The following is a 21,213-nucleotide window of genomic DNA, read 5'->3' on the forward strand; positions in this document are numbered from 1 at the left end:
CTGACAACAGGCTGTGATTGGATGGTTTTGGAAACCACATGACAGTGGAGCCTGACTGGCAACAGGCTGTGATTGGATGGCTTCGGAAACTGCCTGGCAACAGGATGTGATTCGTTAGGGCATAGACTGCCGCTTTACCCGATTGGCTGCCTTGGCTATATAAGCAGCTGTAGCAACTGAAATAAATGAGTCTGCAGGCTGCTTGCCTCAGACCTGCTTTCACCTGACTCCTGAGCTCTGTGTGGTGACTCCATGCCTCTTGTTCCCACCACGCTCCTCCTCTCACAACGCATCAGCCTCAACATCTGGGGTGCCAACCTGACAGAGAGAGAGCGTGTCAGACTCGGCGAGGTCCCCCTTTGCTTTCGGCAAGTAGGCCCCTTGGTGTTTTGTGTGCTGTTTGGTTCTGTGAGGGTGAGTGCAGAACCCCCTCCTACACCCCTTTTCTAGTCTTTGTCCTCAGTCTATGCGACCCCAGGTTAGGCACACACTGCCCAGAAGTGTAACGCCGCTTCTCAGCTCCTCCTTTTACTTTCGGTTTGCCCGACGAAGTCACACAGGGACTGATCATCCCAGAATTCGGAACCAAGTCATCTTCCCTCACTCAAGAGCTGTGACACGCTGGACACCGTGTGTGCATACGGCCTTGACCTAATGAATCAAGGAAATCCCCCACTAAGCAGAGGACATACGTACGATCTGATATACCACTGTCTGTTCATTTAACGTAGGGAACCCCCTCCATAATGCCATTAGCTGCTGATGCGCTAGGAATTTGCTTTGTTATGGCAGCAGTGCTGTACATGTCTTTCTTTTGGCTAGAGTTGGCATGGCGCGCTGCTCTTAAATATTCAAACATGGGAAAGATACGCCCCTCTCAGAAGCCCACACAGATTACCAAACATAATGAATCTGTGAGTGATAAGAGCCTGTCACTCCAGGTCTCTGCCTCATAGGCAGTAGTTGATGACTTAGGGAGAGAGAGCTCTTGACAGTGAAAATGACATGACAGCAGACAATGCAGCAATGCCTAATCAGCCACCCCCTAAATACCTGTGGGATGAACTTAGACGACCTCAAGATGATAACCCATGCAAGGTCATCCCATCCGCACCCAGTGAGGATCCCCACGTTTGTGGCAGTCTCCAGGCACCCCAGGCTCTCAGGACAGCCGCTAGACCCCATCCCACCCGCATGTTTGCTGTTAATGTCAAAGTGGACGCAGAATTCAGGCCCTGGATTCCAATGCCTGTTAAAAGGTTTCTGCTAACCCAGGGCCAAGGATATGCTTGTGTCTTTCCAGAGAATGCGGGACAGCCCATTTGGGTACCAGCCAGAAACATCAAGCCTGCAACTGACAGTCAACCAGAACCAGCGGAACAAGACTGAGAGTCCGCCTTGTTAGCAGACACATCTACCCTATCATCCTGCCCTGAGAAACTGCCCATAGCCACATCCATTACTGTTTTATACCCACTAGCTCTGGTCAGTCACTCAAATGACCCACAGCCTGCGTGTGGTCATGCTATTCCTGATTACCACTGTTCCTCATTCCTACCCCCATCTGAGCAAGCACTCCTGTGGTCTCCCGTTTTGAGCGCTGGTCAATGACCGGTAAGATCCCCTGGGGGACAACCTAAGACAGGCACAGCCGCGTACGGAGACCACATGGAAACGGGGTCAACAATGGTATGACCAAGAATCATGCCTCCCGTTGCTCAAAAATAAATGGAAAGGGGGAAATGTGGAATGAGAAGGCCATGCCAAGATGGCTGCTGGCAAAGAAACTGCCTGGCAGCAGGCTGTGATTGGATGATTTCAGAAACCACATGACAGCGGAGCCTGCCTGGCAACAGGCTGTGATTGGTTAGGGCATAGACCACCCCTTGACTGGATTGGCTGCCTTGGCTATATAAGCTGCTGTAGCAACTGAAATAAATGAGTCTGCAGGTTGCTCGCTTCTGGCCTGCTTTCACCCAACTCCTGGGATCTGTGTGGTGACTCCGTGCCTCTTGCCCCCACCATGCTCCTCCTCTCAGAACAAATCCACAGCAACAAGGAAGTGTAGGATTTTGGGGGAGGGGCTTGGCTTGGCTTGGCTTGGCTCCAAGACCTTGAGCTTAAAAAGCAGCCTCAGGATGCGCCATTCTGTTTGTTTTGTTTGCAGTCTACTTTTAACCTCAAAAGGAAGATCAACTAGTTTGGGCCATACTGTTCTGTTTCAGGTTGGCACCATCAGGCAAGAGTGGGGCAGGGATGTTGGCATGATGACGGTCTAACTAATGAACATGGAATATAAGCTGAAGAAGTAAGGCAAGACAAGATTCAGGGGAGGGTGAGTGTTAAGAGTCCTGCAGTCCTTATGTGCAGAGAACGGGTGAGACTAACTCAGTATGAGAGACTGATCCTAAAACATGTGTGACACTAAAGGAGAATGATGAATAAGTAACTTCTGGAGATTTCCAGCCTGCGTTACTGGAAGAATGATGTTGCCGATAAAGGAAGTAGAAATAGAAGAACAAGTTAGTTTGGAGGGAAGAAAAGTTGGATTTTTACTGTTTTGAGTTTGTGTACCTGTGGAACATTTGTAGTGAAATGACCAAAGATGTGAAAATATGGGAGAGGAGTTAAAGCTGGAAACAGAATTGGGAGCTTGTCATCAAAGCCATAATTTTACCAAACAATATAAAGTGATAAGATTGTCGTAGATACATACAAGGAGTGGAAAGCAGATTGGTAAACAGAGAAGAGGTGTTGACAAGGTTTGAACAATTTGTGAATTTGAAAGAATTGAAAGAATTTGAAGAATTGGCCAAGCAGGATCCTGAATTGGGGGACTTGTGAGTGACTCTAGAGGGCTCAGGAGATAGTGGAGGATGAAGACGATTGTAAGGGTTGAAGAGTGGCTGGTTATTTGGCAGTATGTTTGTTCAAAGAAATAACATGTGTGACGTGTGTTTTATTAATCCCAATATATTAACTTTAAAAATAACTTTTTTGGGGCCAGCGCCGCGGCTCACTAGGCTAATCTTCCACCTTGCGGCGCCGGCACACCGGGTTCTAGTCCCGGTTGGGGCACCGGATTCTGTCCCGGTTGCCCCTCTTCCAGGCCAGCTCTCTGCTGTGGCCCGGGAGGGCAGTGGAGGATGGCCCAAGTCCTTGGGCCCTGCACCCCATGGGAGACCAGGAGAAGCACCTGGCTCCTGCCATGGGATCAGCGCGGTGCGCCGGCCGCGGCGGCCATTGGAGGGTGAACCAATGGCAAAGGAAGACCTTTCTCTCTGTCTCTCTCTCTCACTGTCTACTCTCCCTGTCAAAAAAAAAAAAAATAACTTTTTTAACCCTCTTTATAAAAAATTAGTAGCTATGTTCTTGATTTCTGAACTACAGTACTCTGGTCATTCAGTTTCTTAATGTCTCAGGGAGAATCATGGCTGTTGTATTCAGGGCCTTTTTTGAGTGCTTTCAAGGCCATTTTATTATTTTTTTTAAGATTTATTTATTTTACTTGAAAGAAAGAGTTACACAGAGGAGAGGCAGAGAGAGAGAGAGGTCTTCCATCTGCTGGTTCACTCCCCAGATGGCTGCAACAGCCGGAGCTGTGCCAATCCAAAGCCAGGAGCCAGGAGTTTCTTCTGGGCCTCCCACATGGGTGGCAGGGACCCAAGGCCTTGGGCCATCTTCTTCTGCTTTCCCAGGCTATAGCAGAGAGCTGGATTGGAAGAGGAGCAGCTGGGACTAGAACTGGCGCCCATATGCGATGCCAGTGTTTCAGGCCAGGGCTTTAACCTGCTGTATCACGCCGGCCCCAAAGATTTGTTTATTTACTTGAAAGTCAGACTTACACAAGGAGAGGCAGAGAGAGAGAGGTCTTCTATCCGCTGGTGTACTCCCCAGTTGGTCACAACAGCTGGAGCTGCGCCGATCCAAAGCCAGGAGCTTGTTCCGGGTCTCCAGTGTGGGTGCAAGGTCCCAAGGACTTGAGCCGTCTTCCACTGCTTTCCCAGGCCACAGCAGAGAGCTGGATCAGAAGTGGAGCAGCCGGGACCTGAACCAGCTCTCATATGGGATGCTGGCACTGCATGCAACAGCTTTACCTGCCATGCCACAGTGCTGGACCCAGGATTCATGTATTTTTTAAAAATCTTATGCTTTTAGTTTTTGGTCTTTGTTACTTTCTTGGTAGTGGAAAAAAGATTTTTGTGACTCAGGTTTTATCCTGAGGAGGACAACTTGAAGAAGACATAGAATATAATATTGAATCTGAGTGGTTGGTATAGGTTGTAGCTGGATAATTCAACTTACTTATTTTCCAAGTCTTCAACTTAGATTTGTCATATCTGGTTATCACAATCAAATGGAAATGCTGTTTTTCTCCCCGACTTGCTGAGCATTCAGATTGTGAAACAATGTAATTTACTCTAAAATTTGGTGATTTTTTTTTTCCTCTGCTGGGAACAGACACAGTTAATTACCTAAAACTGTTTGTCACAAAATCATTTTTTCTAACACCTACCTAGCAGTTTTTAAAAATTATGATCATAATTACATTGCTGGCAAGATAAAGTAGAAGTAATTATATGTGGAGTTAATTCATATGAATAAAATTCTTTGTAAGATACATCTGGGACATTTCTCATTTGCTGTTCCTAATTTGTGGCTGTAGGCGGTGTCTGATGGTGGTTGAATGTGATTCTGAGAAACTTATTAGTAAAAGAATTTACAAAAGTTAAATTGTTAGAGCATGTTAAGCATTTGAATTTTGCTTAAGGACTGAATTATTTTGTGTGGTCAGTTTTTGGATAGGTGATGATTTAGTTTAATGTGTAGTACATTGTACAAAGGTACTTTTATTTATTTACTATTTTTATCTAACTCTCATCCAGTGGTTCACTCCCCAGATGCCTGCAGCTGCTGGAGCTGGGCCAGGACCCACATGGACACTGGGACCTCCATTCAGGGCTCCATGTGAGCGGCAGGAACCCAGTTACTTGAGCCATCATGGCTGTGTCCCAGGAAGCTGGAGTTAGGGGCGAGAGCCAGGTGTCAAACCCCAGGTATTTCCGTATGAGATGCAGGCATCTTGACTGGCATCTTAACCACTAGGCCCCGAAAGTTGCCTTAAAGTGAGGCAATCTTTGCTGTGGAAAACTCGTAAAAATCTTTGTAGAAATGTATGAGTGTGAGTTTTTCTTATATTTAAAATGAAAATATCTTGAATATTTGGAAAGTTGAGTAATATTACAAATTAGAATAAAAAGTAGCTGTGAAGTATTGAGATGTTTAATAAATAACATGAATATCTGAATGAGGTCTCAAAATGTGCTCTGAGGCTTAGTAATTTTATGTAAATGTTACCAGTTAGTTAAATCTGTTATCTTCAAAATACAGAAATTGTCAAGAATCATTTTGTGGTTGGAATGTAGTAAACCTGTAAACTCAGTTAAGAATTAAATCTGTTTTATGACCAGATTTTATAAAACCCAATTGCAGAAGTACAGTCAGGCTGCCTTCTTCCCCTTTGTGGGTGGGGTCAGATTTTCCTAGAAAGGAGGGCAAACTAGATACAATTGGTGTGCTTTAGTAAAAGGAACCTGAGGGAGTAGGTGAGTGGGGGATGGGGGCAGGTCATTTCTTGGCTGCAATAATTTCTTTCTGCACTCTGGGGCAACTAATGAAACCTGCTAATTATACTGATGTCTAAAGGACTTAGCCTCTGTTTTCTTAAAGGATCTGCGGGTGTAGGACCCCAACCTCTTCATTAGAGTGTAGTGTAGAGAAGGGAGAAAGGCGAAAGCAGAATTTCAGGGCCTGAGCTGTAGCGCAGCAGGTTAAAGCCTAAGCCTGTAGTACCGGCATCCCATATGGGCGCTGGTTCCAGTCCCAGCTGCTCCACTTCCAATCCAGCTCTCTGCTATGGCCTGGGAAAGCAGTAGAAGGTGGCCCAAGTCCTTGGGCCCCTCTACCCACGTGGCAGACCTGGAAGAAGCTCCTGGCTTTAGATCAGCTCAGCTTTGGCCATTGTGGTCATCTGGCGAGTGAACCAGTAGATGGAAGACCTCTCTTTCTGGCTCTACCCCTCCCTGTAACCTTATCTTTCAAATAAATAAAATAAATCTTTAAAAAACCAAAAACTAGAGTCTCAAATTAACAGGGGCATGGGGCTGGTGCTGCGGTGTAGTAGCAAGCCTCTGCCTGCAGCGGTGGTTCCTGTCCTGGCTGCTCCTCTTCCATTCCAGCTCTCTGCTGATGGGTTGGAGAAACAGTGGAACGTGGCCTAAGTGCTTGGGTTCCCGCACCCACTTGGAAGACCCGAAAGAAGCTCCTGGCTTCAAATCAGCCCAGCTCTGGCCATTGCAGCCATCTGGAGAGTGAACCAGCAGATGAAAGACCTTTCTTTCTGTCTCTCCCTCTGTCTGTAACTCTGCCTCTCAAATAAATAAATAAAATCTTAAAAAAAACTTTACAGGGCATTGTCAGGAAAGAGCTCAGATGATTTAATTTTTATAAAATCCTAACCTTTTTCTTTTTTCTTTTTAATTTTTATTTGACAAGTAGTTAGAGACAGAGAGACAGAGACAAAGGTCTTCCTTCCGTTGGTTCACTCTTCAAATGGCCGCCACAGCCGGCACTGCACCGATCTGAAGCCAGGAGCTAGGTGCTTCATCCTGGTCTCCCATGCGGGTGCAGGGCTCAAGCACTTGGGCCATCCTCCACTGCCCTCTCAGGTCACAGCAGAGAGCTGGACTGGAAGAGGAGCAACCGGGACTAGAAACCGGTGCCCATATGGGATGCCAGCGCCGCAGGCAGAGTATTAACCAAGTGAGCCATGGCGCCGGCCCCATAAAATCCTAATCTTTTTCTAGAAGCCTTATTATTTAAATGCTTACTGTATTAATGTCACATACATGAATTTAACTTTTGAATATCTAGCTATTCATGTCTTACAGATAATTAATATTTAAAATAGTACAGCTAATTCTGCCCATCCCAGTGAGTTTATGCCCTTGCAGATAGGAATCTACTGTTTTCTCTTAGTTTCTACGTGTTTTCCATATGGTAAATGTCCCATTTAGAGTGTCTCTAGTTTAAATAAAACATGTGCCTAAATGTTACCATAAATTATTGTATGCCAGAAAATGTTAGGGGTATTTTGGATATGCCGGTTTTTTTGATTGAATGGAAGAGTATATACCGGGTTAGAGTCCAGAGTCATTGTGGGGCAGGTGTTCTGTCACTGTGGATTAAACTGCTGTTTCGGTCACCAGTGTCCCACATCAGAGTGCTGGCTCCTCCACATCTGATTTAACTTCCTGCTAATGCACCTGGGAAGGCAGCAGGTGATGGCCCTAGTATTTAGGTTCCTGCCCCCTACCTAGGGAGACCTGGATGGAGTTTCTGGCTCCTGACTTTTGCCTGGCCCAGTGCCAACTGTTCTGAGCATTTGGAGAATGAACCAGGGAATAGATGCTTTCTCTCTCTCTCTCCCTCTCTCTCTCCTTCTCTCTCTTCCCTCACCCTCCTCCCCCTTAAATTAATTAATTAATTAAAAAAATCTTTTGTGGCCAGTGCTGTGATGTAGCAGGTAAAGCCGCCACCTACAGTGCCAGCATCCCATATGGGCGCTGGTTTGAGTACCGGCTGCCCCATTTCTGATCCAGCTCTCTGCTGTGGCCTGGGAAAGCAGTGGAAGATGGCCCAAGTCTTTGGGCCCCTGCCACCTGCGCAGGAGACCTAGAGGTAGCTCCTGGCCCCTGGCTTCAGATCAGCACAGCTCTGGTCATTGCAGTCAATTGGAAGGTGAACCAGTGGATGGAAGACCTCTCTCTGCCTCTGCCTCTGCCTCCTCTCTCTGTGTAACTCTGACTTTCAAATAAATAAATCTTAAAAAAAAATCTTTTTAAGGGCCAGTGATGTGGCAAAGCAGGTTAAATCACTGCCTGCAGCACTGTCATCCCATATGGGCACCAATTGAGTCCCTCATGCTCCACTTCAATCCAGCTCCCTGCTAATGTGCCTGGGAAAGCAGCAGGAGGTGGCTAAAACGCTTGGGCCCCTGTACCCACATGGGAGACCTGGAAGAATCTCTGGGCTCTTGGTTTTGATTTGGGCTATCCCCTGCCATTGCAGCCATTTGGGGAATGAACCAGCAGGTGTCTGTCTCTCTGTCTGTAATTCTGCCTTTCAAATGAATAAATCTTTTAAAAAATCATTTTTAAAAATGAAAGAAAGTGTATAATGGCACACTTAGAATGGTTGGAGTTTCCTTACCTCACAAAAGTCAGTATAAAATGTTTTGTTTACACAAACACAAACTTCTGAACACTAATCCTTACGGATATTTAAATTGGATCATCACTAAGGTAGATGAAAAATACAGGGCAGGCATTTAACACAGTAAATCTAATGCAGTTGAGAAGTTGCTTGGGTCACCTGTATCCCGTATCAACAAATGGTTTGAGTCCAGCTCCAGCTCCAGCTGCATCCCTGATTCCAGCTTCCAGCTCATGCAGTCCCTGGGAGTCAGTGGTGATGACTCAAGTGATTGGGTCCCTGCCACCCACATGGAGACCTGGATTGGATTCTGAGTTCTGCGCACCTTCTACCCCTTTGCCCCAACCTACCGCACCATGGCTTTGGCCCGGCCCAATTCCACTGATGCAGGCATTTTGGGAGTGAATCAGAGGATGTGAGCTCTGTGTCTTTCTGTCTTTGAAGTAATATATGTATATATTCCATATATATATGTGTGTATATACACACATGCATACACATATACATATATAATGCACATATGAAAAAAATAAAAGGCCAAAAGACAGTAAATAAATATTTGTACTACGTTCATTCAACTTCAGAGATGGTAGATAAGTATTCTAAAAGGTTTATTCCTGCCTACTGGTTTTATATAATTTTGTTTTCATAAGTTTCTAAAACCTTAGTACTTGTTCATAGTTTATATTTGTTGTGGGGATTATGGGAGCTTGTTGGGTCTCACGTTTGTGAGAGAGCTTCTGAAGTCAGTTGGTTAAATTCTAAGGTTATCCAACGTGGTTGGATGTTGCAACTTGGTATTTTATTAGTTTTCATTTCCTTTGATTTCACTTTGTTATTTATTTTAAGGTTTATTTATGTTTTTAAAAGGCAGGGTGAGAGAGAGAGAGGAACAGAGAAATCGTTCATCTGGTTCACTTCCTAAATGACTGCAACAGCTAGGGCTGAGCCAGGAGGAAACCAGAAGCCAGGAACTCTACCCTGGTCTCCCACAGGGGTGGCAAGAACGTAAGTCCTTGAGCCTTTCTCTGCTGCTTCCTGAGTGCATTACCAGCCAGCCCTCTGATATGGGATGCAGTCATCCCAAGAGGTGGCTTAACTTGTGCCAAAATGCTAGCCCTGTGCTTTGGTGCTTTAATTACGTCATTTTGAGAAGCCTCATCTCTGTTAAAAGGTGCAAAGGAAGAGATTTCACGTCAGCTTCTTAATTGAACTAGTGAGGGAAGAAATCAAAGCAATATACTCTTCTGGGTGTCTGAGCAGTGAGAAACATCACTGAGAGAATAAAAATGGAGGAAGCAACTGGGACCTTATCAACTAGACATTTTCTTTCTAGAGCTCTTTTCTGTCTTAACCCTCACTTCATCATCTGTTCAATTACAAGGTTATTAAATAATTTCCTTTTAATAATATGCACTGAGTAAGAGTGGGGGAACAGTCTTGGTTGCTCAACGAAGCAGTGAATGAAACATAAAGGCAGTCTCCCTGTGGGCCCCTAGTGTGCTCAGGCCTGGGCTGGCTGCAGTACACCTCCAGTACTTTGCCACAGAACCACAAAGCCCAAGATTGGGCATTGCTGTCACATCCCTGAGAAGTCAGTCTCCTAGGGTAGGGAAGGAAGACTAGCATATGTTATGAGAGACTTAAATGGCTATAACATGTTTCGGAAAGGAGAAAGGGTAAGATTATAAATAACATTGAAAATTAAGCTTTGAAAAATGCATGGAACTGAAATAGATGTACTTAGTGATCTGGAGACCAGTTGAGGACTTAGAAGGAATGATGCTAAACTTAAGCATAATACACTGGCAGTGAAACAATAACCTGGTTTATGTGTGAGGCCAAGAAACTCAGTGTTTTTTGTAAGAGTCTGGTCAGACTACATTAGTTGGGCCTAACTTCATGGTATCTGTCCTCGGTATACAGAGCTGTCATTTCAAAGGTTGTTATCTGACTGCGGAGGAAGTAGCAATTCCATACCCTGGATAGGTCCAGCAGCATGTGGTTCTACCTCCTGCGCATAACTGATGAGACTGGGGCAGGCCTCTGACCCAAGACTAATGGCATGAAAAGTGGCCAACATGAACACTACAGAAACAAGTCATGGAGATTAATCATTTTGTTTCTCTTTCCTATAAATTACTCCTGGAAAGGAGGAGAATGGCAGGCAGTTCATAATGGGAACTTAAAGTTAGTTTGTTAGTTTGTTCTTTTATTCAGTCCACACCTATTTGAATGCCTGTTTGCCAGCTACTATTTTAGGCTCTGGTGATTCATTCTTGAAAACAGCAGAGCTCATGTTTTCATGGAACTTTGAATAGAGCAAGTAATAAGCATGTAATAGGATGTCAGAAATGATAAATGCTATGAAAACAATGAAGTACAGTAAGGGGAGAGAGAGAGTAATTGCAGGGTACCATTTTAGATAGGCTACTTATTATGTATACACTGTATGCATATATATTATGTCAGTGACTGTAGCTCTGCAGAGAGATTTGTCATTAAGAATTGGCTCACGTGGTTATGGAGACTGATAGGTTCCAAGATCTGCACTTGGCAAGCTGTAGACCCAGCAGAGTTGATGGTGTAGTTGTAGTTTGAGTCCAGAGCCCTGAGAATTGGGAGAGCAAATGGCGTAGTACTTGTGAGCCATCATCTGCTGCTTCTTGGGCTGCACGTTAGAGGAAACTGGTTTGGAAGCAGGACAGCTGGTACTCAAACCAGGCATTCTGAAATGGGATGCAGGCATTCCGAGTGAGGATAACCACTGTACCAGACACTTGCCCCTCAGTCTTTTTACTCTCTTCCAGCCTTCAACTGAGTGGATGAGGTCAGCCACATTATGCAGGGCAGTCTGCTTGACTCAGTTTATCAGTTTCATTGGTAAAGTCATCCAAAGGGGCCGGCACTGTGGCGTAGTAGGTTAAGCCTCTGCCTGTGGTGCTGGCATCCCATATTGTTGCTGGTTCTAGTCCTGGCTGCTCCACTTGCAATCCAGCTTTATGCTTATGGCCTGGGGAAACAGTGGAGGATGGCCCAAGTGCTTGGCCCCTTCACGTGGGAGACCCGGAAAAAGCTTCTGGCTTCGGATTGGCCCTGCTCTGGTGATTGCGGCGTTTGGCAAGTGAACCAACCAGTGGATGGAAAACCTCTCTCTCTCTGTCTCTGTCTCTGTCTCTGTCTCTCCCTCTCTCTGTAGCTCTGCCCCTCCAATAAATAAATCTTAAAAAAAGTCATCTGTATAAAGGGCGGGGGCACTGTGGTGTTGTGGGTAAAGACGCCACCTGCAGTGCCGGCATCCCATATTGGGCACCAGTTTGAGTCCCAGCTGCTCTACTTCTGACCCAGCTCTCTACTATGGCCTGGGAAAGCAGTAGAAGATGGCCCAAGTCCTTGGGCCCCTGCGTCCGCGTGGGAGACCAGGAAGAAGCTCCTGGCTCCTGGCTTCAGATCGGCACAGCTCTGACCATTGCAGGAAATTGGAGTGAACCACAGTGTGGAAGACTCTGTCTCTGCTTCTCCTCTCTCTGTGTAACTCTAACTTTCAAATTAAATAAATACATCTTTTGAAAAAAAAAGTCATCCAAAAACACCTTCACAAAAACACCCAAAATAATGTCTGATCAAATATCTGGACACAAAATGTACTAGACAAGTTAACTCACAAAAGTAACCATCACAGATAGCATTTGTTAGTAGCCACAGGAACAGGATAAACTACATCCTGTATCAGAATATGTGATTCAAATCCTGTGTACGCCATGCTTCCAATCCAGCTTCTAGGTAATGTTCATGGGAGGCAGAGAGTTATAGCCCAAGTACTTGGGTTCATGCCACCTACGTGGGAGGCCTGTATGGAGTTGATCTGAATGGAGTTCTGGGCTCCTGGTTTCTGCCTGGCCCGACTGTGGCTCCTGGGGACTTTTGGAAGAGTGAATCAGCGAATAGAAGATTGCTGTCTCTCCCTCTCCCTCTCCTTCCCCTTCTCCTTCCCCCTCCCCCTCCCCCTCCCTTTCTCCTTCCCCCTCCCCTTCTCCTTTCCCCTCCCCTTCTCCTTCTCCTTCCCCCTCCCCTTCTCCTTTCCCCTCCCCTTCTCCTTCCCTTCGCCTTTTTTTTTCCTTTGAAGATCTTATTTAATTACAGAGAGATGGAGAGACAGTACAGTCTTTTTTTTTTTTTAAAGATTTTATTTATTTATTTGAGAGGTAGAGTTACAGATGGTGAGAGGGAGAGGCAGAGAGAAAGGTCTTCTGTCCAGTGGTTCACTCCCCAAATGGCCGCAACAGCCGGAGCTGTGGCGATCCAAAGCCAGGAGCTTCTTTCTGGTCTCCCAAACAGTTTCAGGGATCCAAGGACTTGGGCCACCTGCTGCTGCTTTCCCAGGCCGCAGCAGAGAGCTGGATTGGAAAAGCAGCCGGGACTAGAACCAGCACCCATATGGGATGCTGGCACTGCCGGCGCAAGATTAACCTCCTGTGCCACGGCACCAGCCCTGAGAATAAGGTCTTTCATCTTATGGTTCACTTCCCAAATGGCTGCAACAGCCAGAGCCAGGTCGATCTGAACCAGGAGGCAGGAGCTTCTTCCTGATCTCCCATGCCACTGCAGGGGCCCAAGCCCTTGTGCTGTCTTCTACTGTTTTCTCAGGCCATTAGCAGAGCACTAAATTGGAAGAAGAGCAGCCAGGACTTGAATTGGCCCCCATATGGGATGCCCGCGCTACAGGCAGAGGCTTAAACTACTGTGCCGCAGCACCAGCTCCGTTCCATCCTTTCAATTGATGAAAATAAACATTTAAAGCAAGATGAGCTCTAAGTCACCTTGACTTACTGCCATCTTTAATTCTGAACCTTGTAGCATTGCCTGAATTACTTTCCAGTGTCTGTAATGTTTATATGACTATACTGAACTCATTCTTTTCTCTTTAAGCCCATTATTATTTCGTTTAACTTGTTTGTAAGCTTACCAGACACCACAGATCATGTAGACATTAAACTGGACAACTGGGAGGAAATGAGCACTTTCCTTGGAAAACAGACTACCAAAGCTCAATTAAGAAGAATTAAGTAACCTGAAGAGTTCTATATTTATAAAAGAAGTTATGCCTACAGTTAAAAATCTTCCCTCAAAAAAAAATCCTCATGGTAAAAAGTTTCCCTGAGGTTTTTTATAAAACATTTAAGGATAAAACAGTATCAGCTCCATACAGGTCTTTCAGAAAATCATAAAATGAGTTGTTAATACTCTTATTAAGTCAGTATTATCATAATATGATAGAAAACTGCAGACCAATGTCTTCCATGAAAATGATAAAGAACCTTCATTTAGATTTTAACCTGATGAATCAATGTTGAAAGAGAATTATACTTTTTGACCAAGTGGAATTCATCCTAGGAATGCAAAATTGGTTTAACATTTGAAAATCAATGTAATTAATCTTATAAACCAACTAAGAGAGAAAACTATGTAATTATCTCAGTAGGTAGAAAATTTTAACAGAATTTAGTGTCAGTATCTGCTAATGATTTTTAAAACTGTCAGTAAAATAAAATTTGAAGGGAACTTTGTCAGCCTGTTAAAGAACAGCTGATGAAATGCTGTGATACACATTATACTGACAGTTGAGGGCCAAATGCTTTCTCTGTGAGATCAGGAGCGAGAGGATGATGTTTCGTCATTGTTACTCAGCATTGTGTGGGAATTCTGTTTAGAGCAGTAGGGCAAGAAAAGGAATTCAAAAGCATCCAGATTGGAATGGGAGTAGAGCAGCTTGTTAGTGTAGAAAATCTCAAAGATCCACAGAAAAGGCTAAGACATACATAAGCTTAGTATAAAGACAGTATACACAATCAGTTTTTTTAAAGATTTATATTTATTTGAAAGGCAGAGTCAGAGAGAGAAAGAAGAGGTCTTCTATATGCTAGTTTACTTCCCACGTGGCTGCAATGGCCAGAGCTGGGCCAATTTGAAGCCAGGAGCCAGGAGCTTCTTTCTGGTCTCCCATGTGGGTGCAGGGACCCAAGAACTTGGGCCATCCTCTGTTGTTCTCCAAGGCACATTAGCAAGGAGCTGGATTGGAAGCAGAACAGCTGATACTTAAACCGGAACCTATATGGGGTGCCAGTGCCACAGACAGCTGCTTTACCTACTAATCCACAGCACCGGCCCCTATACAAGTCAATTTTAGGGACAGGTGTGTAGCCTACCAGTGAAGGCCCCTGTATCTCACATCAGGTTCACAGAGTAGTACATGGGTTAGATTTCTAACTTCTGATTCTTTGTGAGTTCAAAATTATTTCAAGATAAAATGGTCTTCTAAAAAAGATACTGGTAAGAAGATAGACAAGTCACAGAGTAGCAGAAAATAATTGCAAAATTTCTCATAAAAGATGTATATCCAGAATATATAAATATTATAAGTCAGTAGCAGTAACCATTTTTGTAAGTAAAAGAATCAAATAGTTACTTCACCAGAAAGATACATGAGTGTCAGATAAACGCATGACAAGGTTCTCAGAAACATGTTATTGGGAAATGCAAAACACAGTGAAATACCTCTGTACACCCACTAGTACAGATAAGATTAAGTGACAGTCACTAGAATGTGGAGCATCTAGATGTTGGTGTAGATGAAAAATTAAATGGACGGTTTAGCAATTTTTTCTAAAGTTAAATAAGAGACTCAACAATCCTAATCCGAGGTATTTACCCAAGATGAATGGAAAAAAAATAACTGAATATTTATACTAGCATTGAAGTAGGCAGGCATACAGGTTAAAATTGGTCAGATTTGTGAACTGGAAGACCACGCCCCTGTGTGCCCTCATGCTCCTACCTGATGCCTTTGTCACGTCCCTGTGTGGCCTCACTCCCCTACCTGGCCACACCAGGGTGCCCACCAGCCAATCAGGTTAATTAACCACTCCCCTTTGGAGTGGGTTAAAAGCCTGGGGCATAGTGTGCTCGGTGCTTTTCACCTGCTCTTCTTCCCTGGCCTCTTGCCAGGACAGGGCTTGCTGTAGCCCTGTGCCTCCAGGGCGCATGGCCTTTGGGCCATGTGCTCTAGGCTTCCTGGCCTAGATGCTCATCCACGTGGCTGGTTCCCGGTGCTCGGTATGAACCCCTATTCACTTCTCTCTCCTAAATAAAGCTCTCACTCTCTTACGCACCTTTCTTACTAAATAAAAGCTTGAAACATACCATGCTGCTTCGTTTATCTGTGCCGGTATTTAGAATTCTTCTCTAAATATTAGGCAAGAACCCTCTCGGGCTTACTAATATCGGGGATTTAGTAATAAGCCCGTGGTGAAATAGTAAGGCACCCCAAATTCCGGTAGCGCATGTGGCACCCCGGATAACATTTCTATGGAACTTTAAAGGGCCACATTTCAGGGTAAATTTTAGGGGGACTTGTCCGATTTCAGCATCATTCATGATAGTAACCGCCAAACTGGAAGCAACACAATGTTCAAGTGATACATGCACATTGTAGAATACTACTCCTCGGTAAAAAAAGAGTGTAGTATGAATGTGTCTCAAAAACATTAAGGGTAGTGAAGGAAGCCAAACTAAAAAAAAAATTTTAAGATTTATTTATTTGTTTATTTATTTATTTGTTTGCTTCAAAGGCAGAATTACAGATGGTGGCCAGATCAGAGCCAGGAGCTTCTTTCGGGTCTCTCACGTGGGTGCTGGGGCCCAAGTACTTGGACTGTCTGCTGCTTTCTCAGGCTAATTAGCAAGGAGCTGGATTGGAAATGGAGCATCCGGCACTCAAACTGGTTCCCATATGGAATGCTGGCACTGCAGGCATTGGCTTAATCCTCTGCCCCACTGCACAGGCCTCCAAAGATTTATTGGTTTGAAAGGCACAGTTGCAGAGACAGAGGAAGAGAGAAGCTGGACTCCATCCATGTCTTCCATGTGGGCCACCTTTCGCTGCTTTCTCAGATGCATTAAGGGAGCTGAATTGGAAGTGGAGCAGCCGTACTCAAACTAGTGCACACGTGCGGTGCTGTTGCTGTGGGCAGTGACTTAACCCACTGTGCTAAATGACATGCTGTACGGATTAATTTATATGCAGGTTGAGAAAGTTAAGTATTTGAAGGCTACAAGTGGTGGGGGGGGTGTTCAGAGATGGACTATGTTGGAAACATTTTGAAGTGGTGGAAATGTTCTTTCTCATGATTTTGGTATTGATTGCAGGATTGTATACATGTATCAAAACTTATCAAGTTGTAAGGTTGTTTCTGCTGCCTAGGAAACTCCCTTCTGTCCCTGCCTGGTTAACTCATATTCAGGGTTCAGATCTTGGGTAAACACCATGTCAGGGGAATCAGTTTGTGAGCCCAGACTAGCATAAAGCTTCTCTGGCTTCTTGTGCCCTTCCTTCGTCACCCTTGCCACAGCGTTAATTGCAGTTGGGCAAGTATTAATGATCCTAAGGTCACTTTCTCTGTCCTAACTACAAGCTCTGCAGGAGCCGAGTGCTGATTACTGCTAAGTTCACAGTACCTGGCTTAAGCTGGGTGAGGTATTCGAGTAAATGTTGTGCGACTGAGTGTAAGCTGGTCAGGTTCTCTGAGCCCTGTGTTTAGAGCAGCCTGCTTAACCCTGGGCATCTCTGTACTGCTCCTGGGGAGTTGTGACAATCCATGCTCAGCTGCCCGCCATTGTTCTGTTCAGACTTTGTGTGGACGTTGCCGCTCTGTTTGAGAGTAGAGAGAAGCCTTTCTTTGCCATGGTTCTTTGAGCAGAAAGAGAAGTGTATCCTAAACATGCTCTTGATTTACTCACCCTTTTCTTTGGTTTCCAGCAAGGTAAGAAACTAAAAGATAGTTCAAAAAGTTCATAAAAATGCATATCAAGAAAACTATGCGTGAATTTCAGTTTTTTGCACCCAAATATATTTATCATTTACTTCAATTTTCCATGCTTTTTGAAGTACTGGTGCACCGAGCCCTCCTTTCTCTCTTCTTGATCTTGTATTTTCGATCCTGCTTCTTATCCCTTCAACTGTCACAGCCTCAACATAGGCATTACACAGGAAGTTGTTTTGGAGGTCAGATTGTCTCACAGTGGAAGCACCTTGGTGTCCCCGTCTGTCAGGCAAGATGAAGGCATGCTCACCAACCTAGGAGCCTGGCGTTTGCTGTTCTTCCCACTGGACACTAAGGCAGAGTGTTATTCCTGAGGAAGGAAAGTTTGTCAGCTTGTCGCAGCTATTAAGGTTCCAGTACTCTCTAGCGAACATATAGAAAGGACGGGTTTTCAGTTTTAAACTGTGGAGGCGACTTTTACAACATTTAATTGTAATTATTTGCTTTCTTTTCTAATCTTTAGGTGAGTTAAGATTATTTTAATAATGCCAATGGGCTTCTATGTTGAGGAAACTGTTCATGTTAATTAAAGCTTTAAAAAAACAGTCATTTAAGTATGGTGTATGCTAAGCAAGGTTCAGTAGTGTTCTTTCTCACTGTGATTTTCAATGAAACAGCTCTTTTAACATCTCAGCTGTCTTTGTTACTATCAGTAAACAGAAAGTAAAGACTTAAATTTTAAGATCAAATTCTTTTTGTTAATGTCACATTTTCTTCCATTTTGCAGCTTCTTGGTGGATATTTGGATGAAGCCATTAAATTAATTGCTTGCCATCATGAGCAGAAGCAAGCGTGACAACAATTTTTATAGTGTAGAGATCGGAGATTCTACATTCACAGTCCTGAAGCGATATCAGAATCTAAAACCTATAGGTTCTGGAGCTCAAGGAATAGTCTGGTAAGTTTTCACTTGCAAAATTAGGCTTTTCTCCTCCTGTAGATACCTTGGTAGATAAGTAACTTGCCTCAGCACATTAAATTAAAACTATAAAAATTAAATGAAAGCTATAACATGGTAAGTTGTTTTCTTCAAGGATTAATATTCTTTTTTATTATTCATAAAATATAACTATAAATTAGCACTGACATCTTTAAGTGTAAACTGTGGTAAAATACTTGGTCATACACTATGTAGAGACAAATCTATGCATCAAGAAAGAATGGCATGCTTGTTAATTCCATAATACATCTATTCGCATAGCTAACTGTTTAATAAGAAGTCTCACTTCATCATCACTGTCCTGCTGTAATGAAACTGAAATTTCCTCCTCCTGGAGAATGTGCTCAGCTAATATCATCTCTCTGAATGTGTTTCAAAACTCACAAGTATCTTTAAAAATGATTTATAAGCTGATTTCTACAAAAGGCCCAAGCTTTATATATCAGTATAATTCCTTATAAAATGAAATGTGGAACACTTCTTGGGAGAGTTCTAATGATTCTGAGTCATTAAGTTAGAAAATAAGCGAGTGTTTGTGGAGGAATTTAAGCCGCACACACAAGCATAATTACATCTTTATTAGCTCCTCTTGACCATGTTTGTTTCAGGATCTATTTAGAAAATCATGAGTGTTTATGATCTAGTGCATTTGCCAGGTTCTAAAAAACTAGCACATGTGCACCAAGAATCATGCATAGAGCTATTTTTTGCTGCACTATTTGTTTATAATAGCAAAAACTGGAAGCAGTACCAGATCCATCAACAGAATAAAATTTTGTGATGTAGTAATACAGTGATATACTATGTACCATTTAAAATGAACTGGAGCTATAGATATCAGCAAGGGCTAATTGCAGAGATGTACAGTCGAGTTTAAAAGCAAGCTGCAGATTTAATGTATACATACACACATAAATATACCATTTATAGGTGGTTTAAAACTTGCCAAGCAATGCCATATATTTCTGGATGCATACATAAGAAAAAAAAGATGAAAACAGGCATGCAAACCAACTGAGGGTATTGCTTACTTCTGCTAGAGAAATGGAAGAAGGCTTTGCCTATTTTTAAAAATTCATAGGCCGGCGCCGCGGCTCACTAGGCTAATCCTCCGCCTAGCGGCGCCGGCACACCGGGTTCTAGTCCCGGTCGGGGCGCCGGATTCTGTCCCGGTTGCCCCTCTTCCAGGCCAGCTCTCTGCTGTGGCCAGGGAGTGCAGTGGAGGATGGCCCAGGTGCTTGGGCCCTGCACCCCAATGGGAGACCAGGAGAAGCACCTGGCTCCTGGCTCCTGCCATCGGATCAGCGCGGTGCGCCGGCCGCAGCGCGCCGGCTGCGGCGGCCATTGGAGGGTGAACCAACGGCAAAGGAAGACCTTTCTCTCTGTCTCTCTCTCTCACTGTCCACTCTGCCTGTCAAAAAAAAAAAAAAAAAAAAAAAATTCATAGTAATTATGGTAGAATATTAAGATCTAACAAATTTGTATAACAACTACTGGTGTTGCCTTTTCTGTGTTCTTGAAGTAATTTATATTTAAAACTACAAAATGAAAGTAATTTTATAAACTGTTGATTGACTGCTTATCATTCTAGCTAAACACACTTAACCCACCACAAGTATAATTTTAAAGAGTTTATTATTGTTGGTACTAGGGTTCTGAAAGCCTCTTAGTTTAGATTTTAACTGTGATTTACTAACTTTGTGACTTCTAAGGCCATTTGCTCACTTAATTTACAACGTTCTAAGGATTATGCTACATTATTTAATAAACAATGAGTTAAAAATACATTACTGTTTCTGTGTCATCATTTATCTTCCGGCACATGCTCCTTGAAAGTTTGTTTTCTTCTTCTTTTTTTTTTAACAGGGAGAGAGAGAGAGAGAGAGAGAAAGGTCTTCCTTTGCCATTGGTTCACCCTCCAATGGCTGCCGTGGCCGGCACACCGCACTGATCCGAAGGCAGGAGCCAGGTGCTTCTCCTGGTTTCCCATGGGGTGCAGGGCCCAAGCACTTGGGCCATCCTCCACTGCACTCCCGGGCCATAGCAGAGAGCTGGCCTGGAAGAGGGGCAACCGGGACAGAATCTGGTGCCCCAACCGGGACTAGAACCTGGTGTGCCGGCGCCGCAAGGCGGAGGATTAGCCTATTGAGCTGCAGCGTCGGCCCTGTTTTCTTTCTTTCTTTTTTTCCCTATTGGTAAGCAAGGTAGCAAGGTTTATTGGGGATAGGGCATCTGTAAGAATGGATGGGCACCTCTCCTGATAGAACCTGAGAGAGAGTGCCCTACCATTTCCTTTTTTAAAGATTTATTTGAAAAGCAGAATGCCAGAGTGAGAGAGGGGGAGAGGCAGAAAGAGACCTTCTATCCACTGGTTCACTCCCAGATGGCCACAATAGCTGGGCTGGACCAGATTGAAACTAGGAGCCAAGAACTCCATCCAGGTCTCCCATGTGGTGGCAGGGGCCTGCGCACTTGGGCCATGCTCTGCTGCTTTCCCAAGCACATTAGCAGGGAGCTGGATTAGAAGTAGAAGAGCCAGGACTTGAACTCATGCTCCTTTGTAGGATGCTGGTGTTGTTTATACAACACCAGCCCCACTTCGTAAGTTTTGTACAATTTTTTTTAATTGCTGTATGTAGAAGGCCCTTAACTCCTTTTAAGAAGCTCCTGTCAGGGCCAGTGCTGTGGTGTATTAGGTTAAATTTCCACCTGCAGTGCTAGCATCCCATATGGATGCCGGTTCTAGTCCCAGTTGCTCCACTTCCAGTCCAGCTCTTTGCTATGGCCTGGGAAAGCAGTGGAAGATGGCTGAATTACTTGGGCCCTTGCACCCATGTGGGAGACCTAGAAGAAGCTCCTGGCTTCTGATTGTTCCAGCTCTGGATTTTTGACCATTTGGGGAGTGAACCAGCAGATGAAAGAGTGATCTCTCTCTCTCTCTCTAACTCTGCCTCTTATATAAATAAATAAATCTTAAAAAATAAGAAGCCCCTGTTCTAAAGAGTAAATATATATATATATATATAAATATTTTTATTTGACAGGTAGAGTTAGACAGTGAGAGAGACAGAGAGAAAGGTTTTCTTTCCATTTGTTCACTCCCCAAATGGCCGCTAATGC

At 44.1% G+C, this 21,213-nt stretch overlaps 1 protein-coding gene across 4 annotated transcripts in view; it reads left to right on the forward strand.

Moving 5' to 3' along the window:
- The window catches only part of MAPK8 (mitogen-activated protein kinase 8), a 127,425-nt gene that overhangs the window by 52,602 nt on the left and 53,610 nt on the right, over nt 1-21,213 (forward strand). For all 4 annotated transcript variants that reach the window (XM_051837528.2, XM_051837529.2, XM_070058104.1 and 1 more), the window contains exon 2: nt 17,881-18,051. In XM_051837528.2, coding sequence (XP_051693488.1) covers nt 17,930-18,051 — 122 coding nt within the window. In that variant the 5' untranslated portion in view covers nt 17,881-17,929. The remainder of the gene's footprint in view (nt 1-17,880; nt 18,052-21,213) is intronic.

This window comes from Oryctolagus cuniculus, chromosome 15 (assembly GCF_964237555.1).
Source record: "Oryctolagus cuniculus chromosome 15, mOryCun1.1, whole genome shotgun sequence".
Taxonomy (NCBI): domain Eukaryota; kingdom Metazoa; phylum Chordata; class Mammalia; order Lagomorpha; family Leporidae; genus Oryctolagus; species Oryctolagus cuniculus.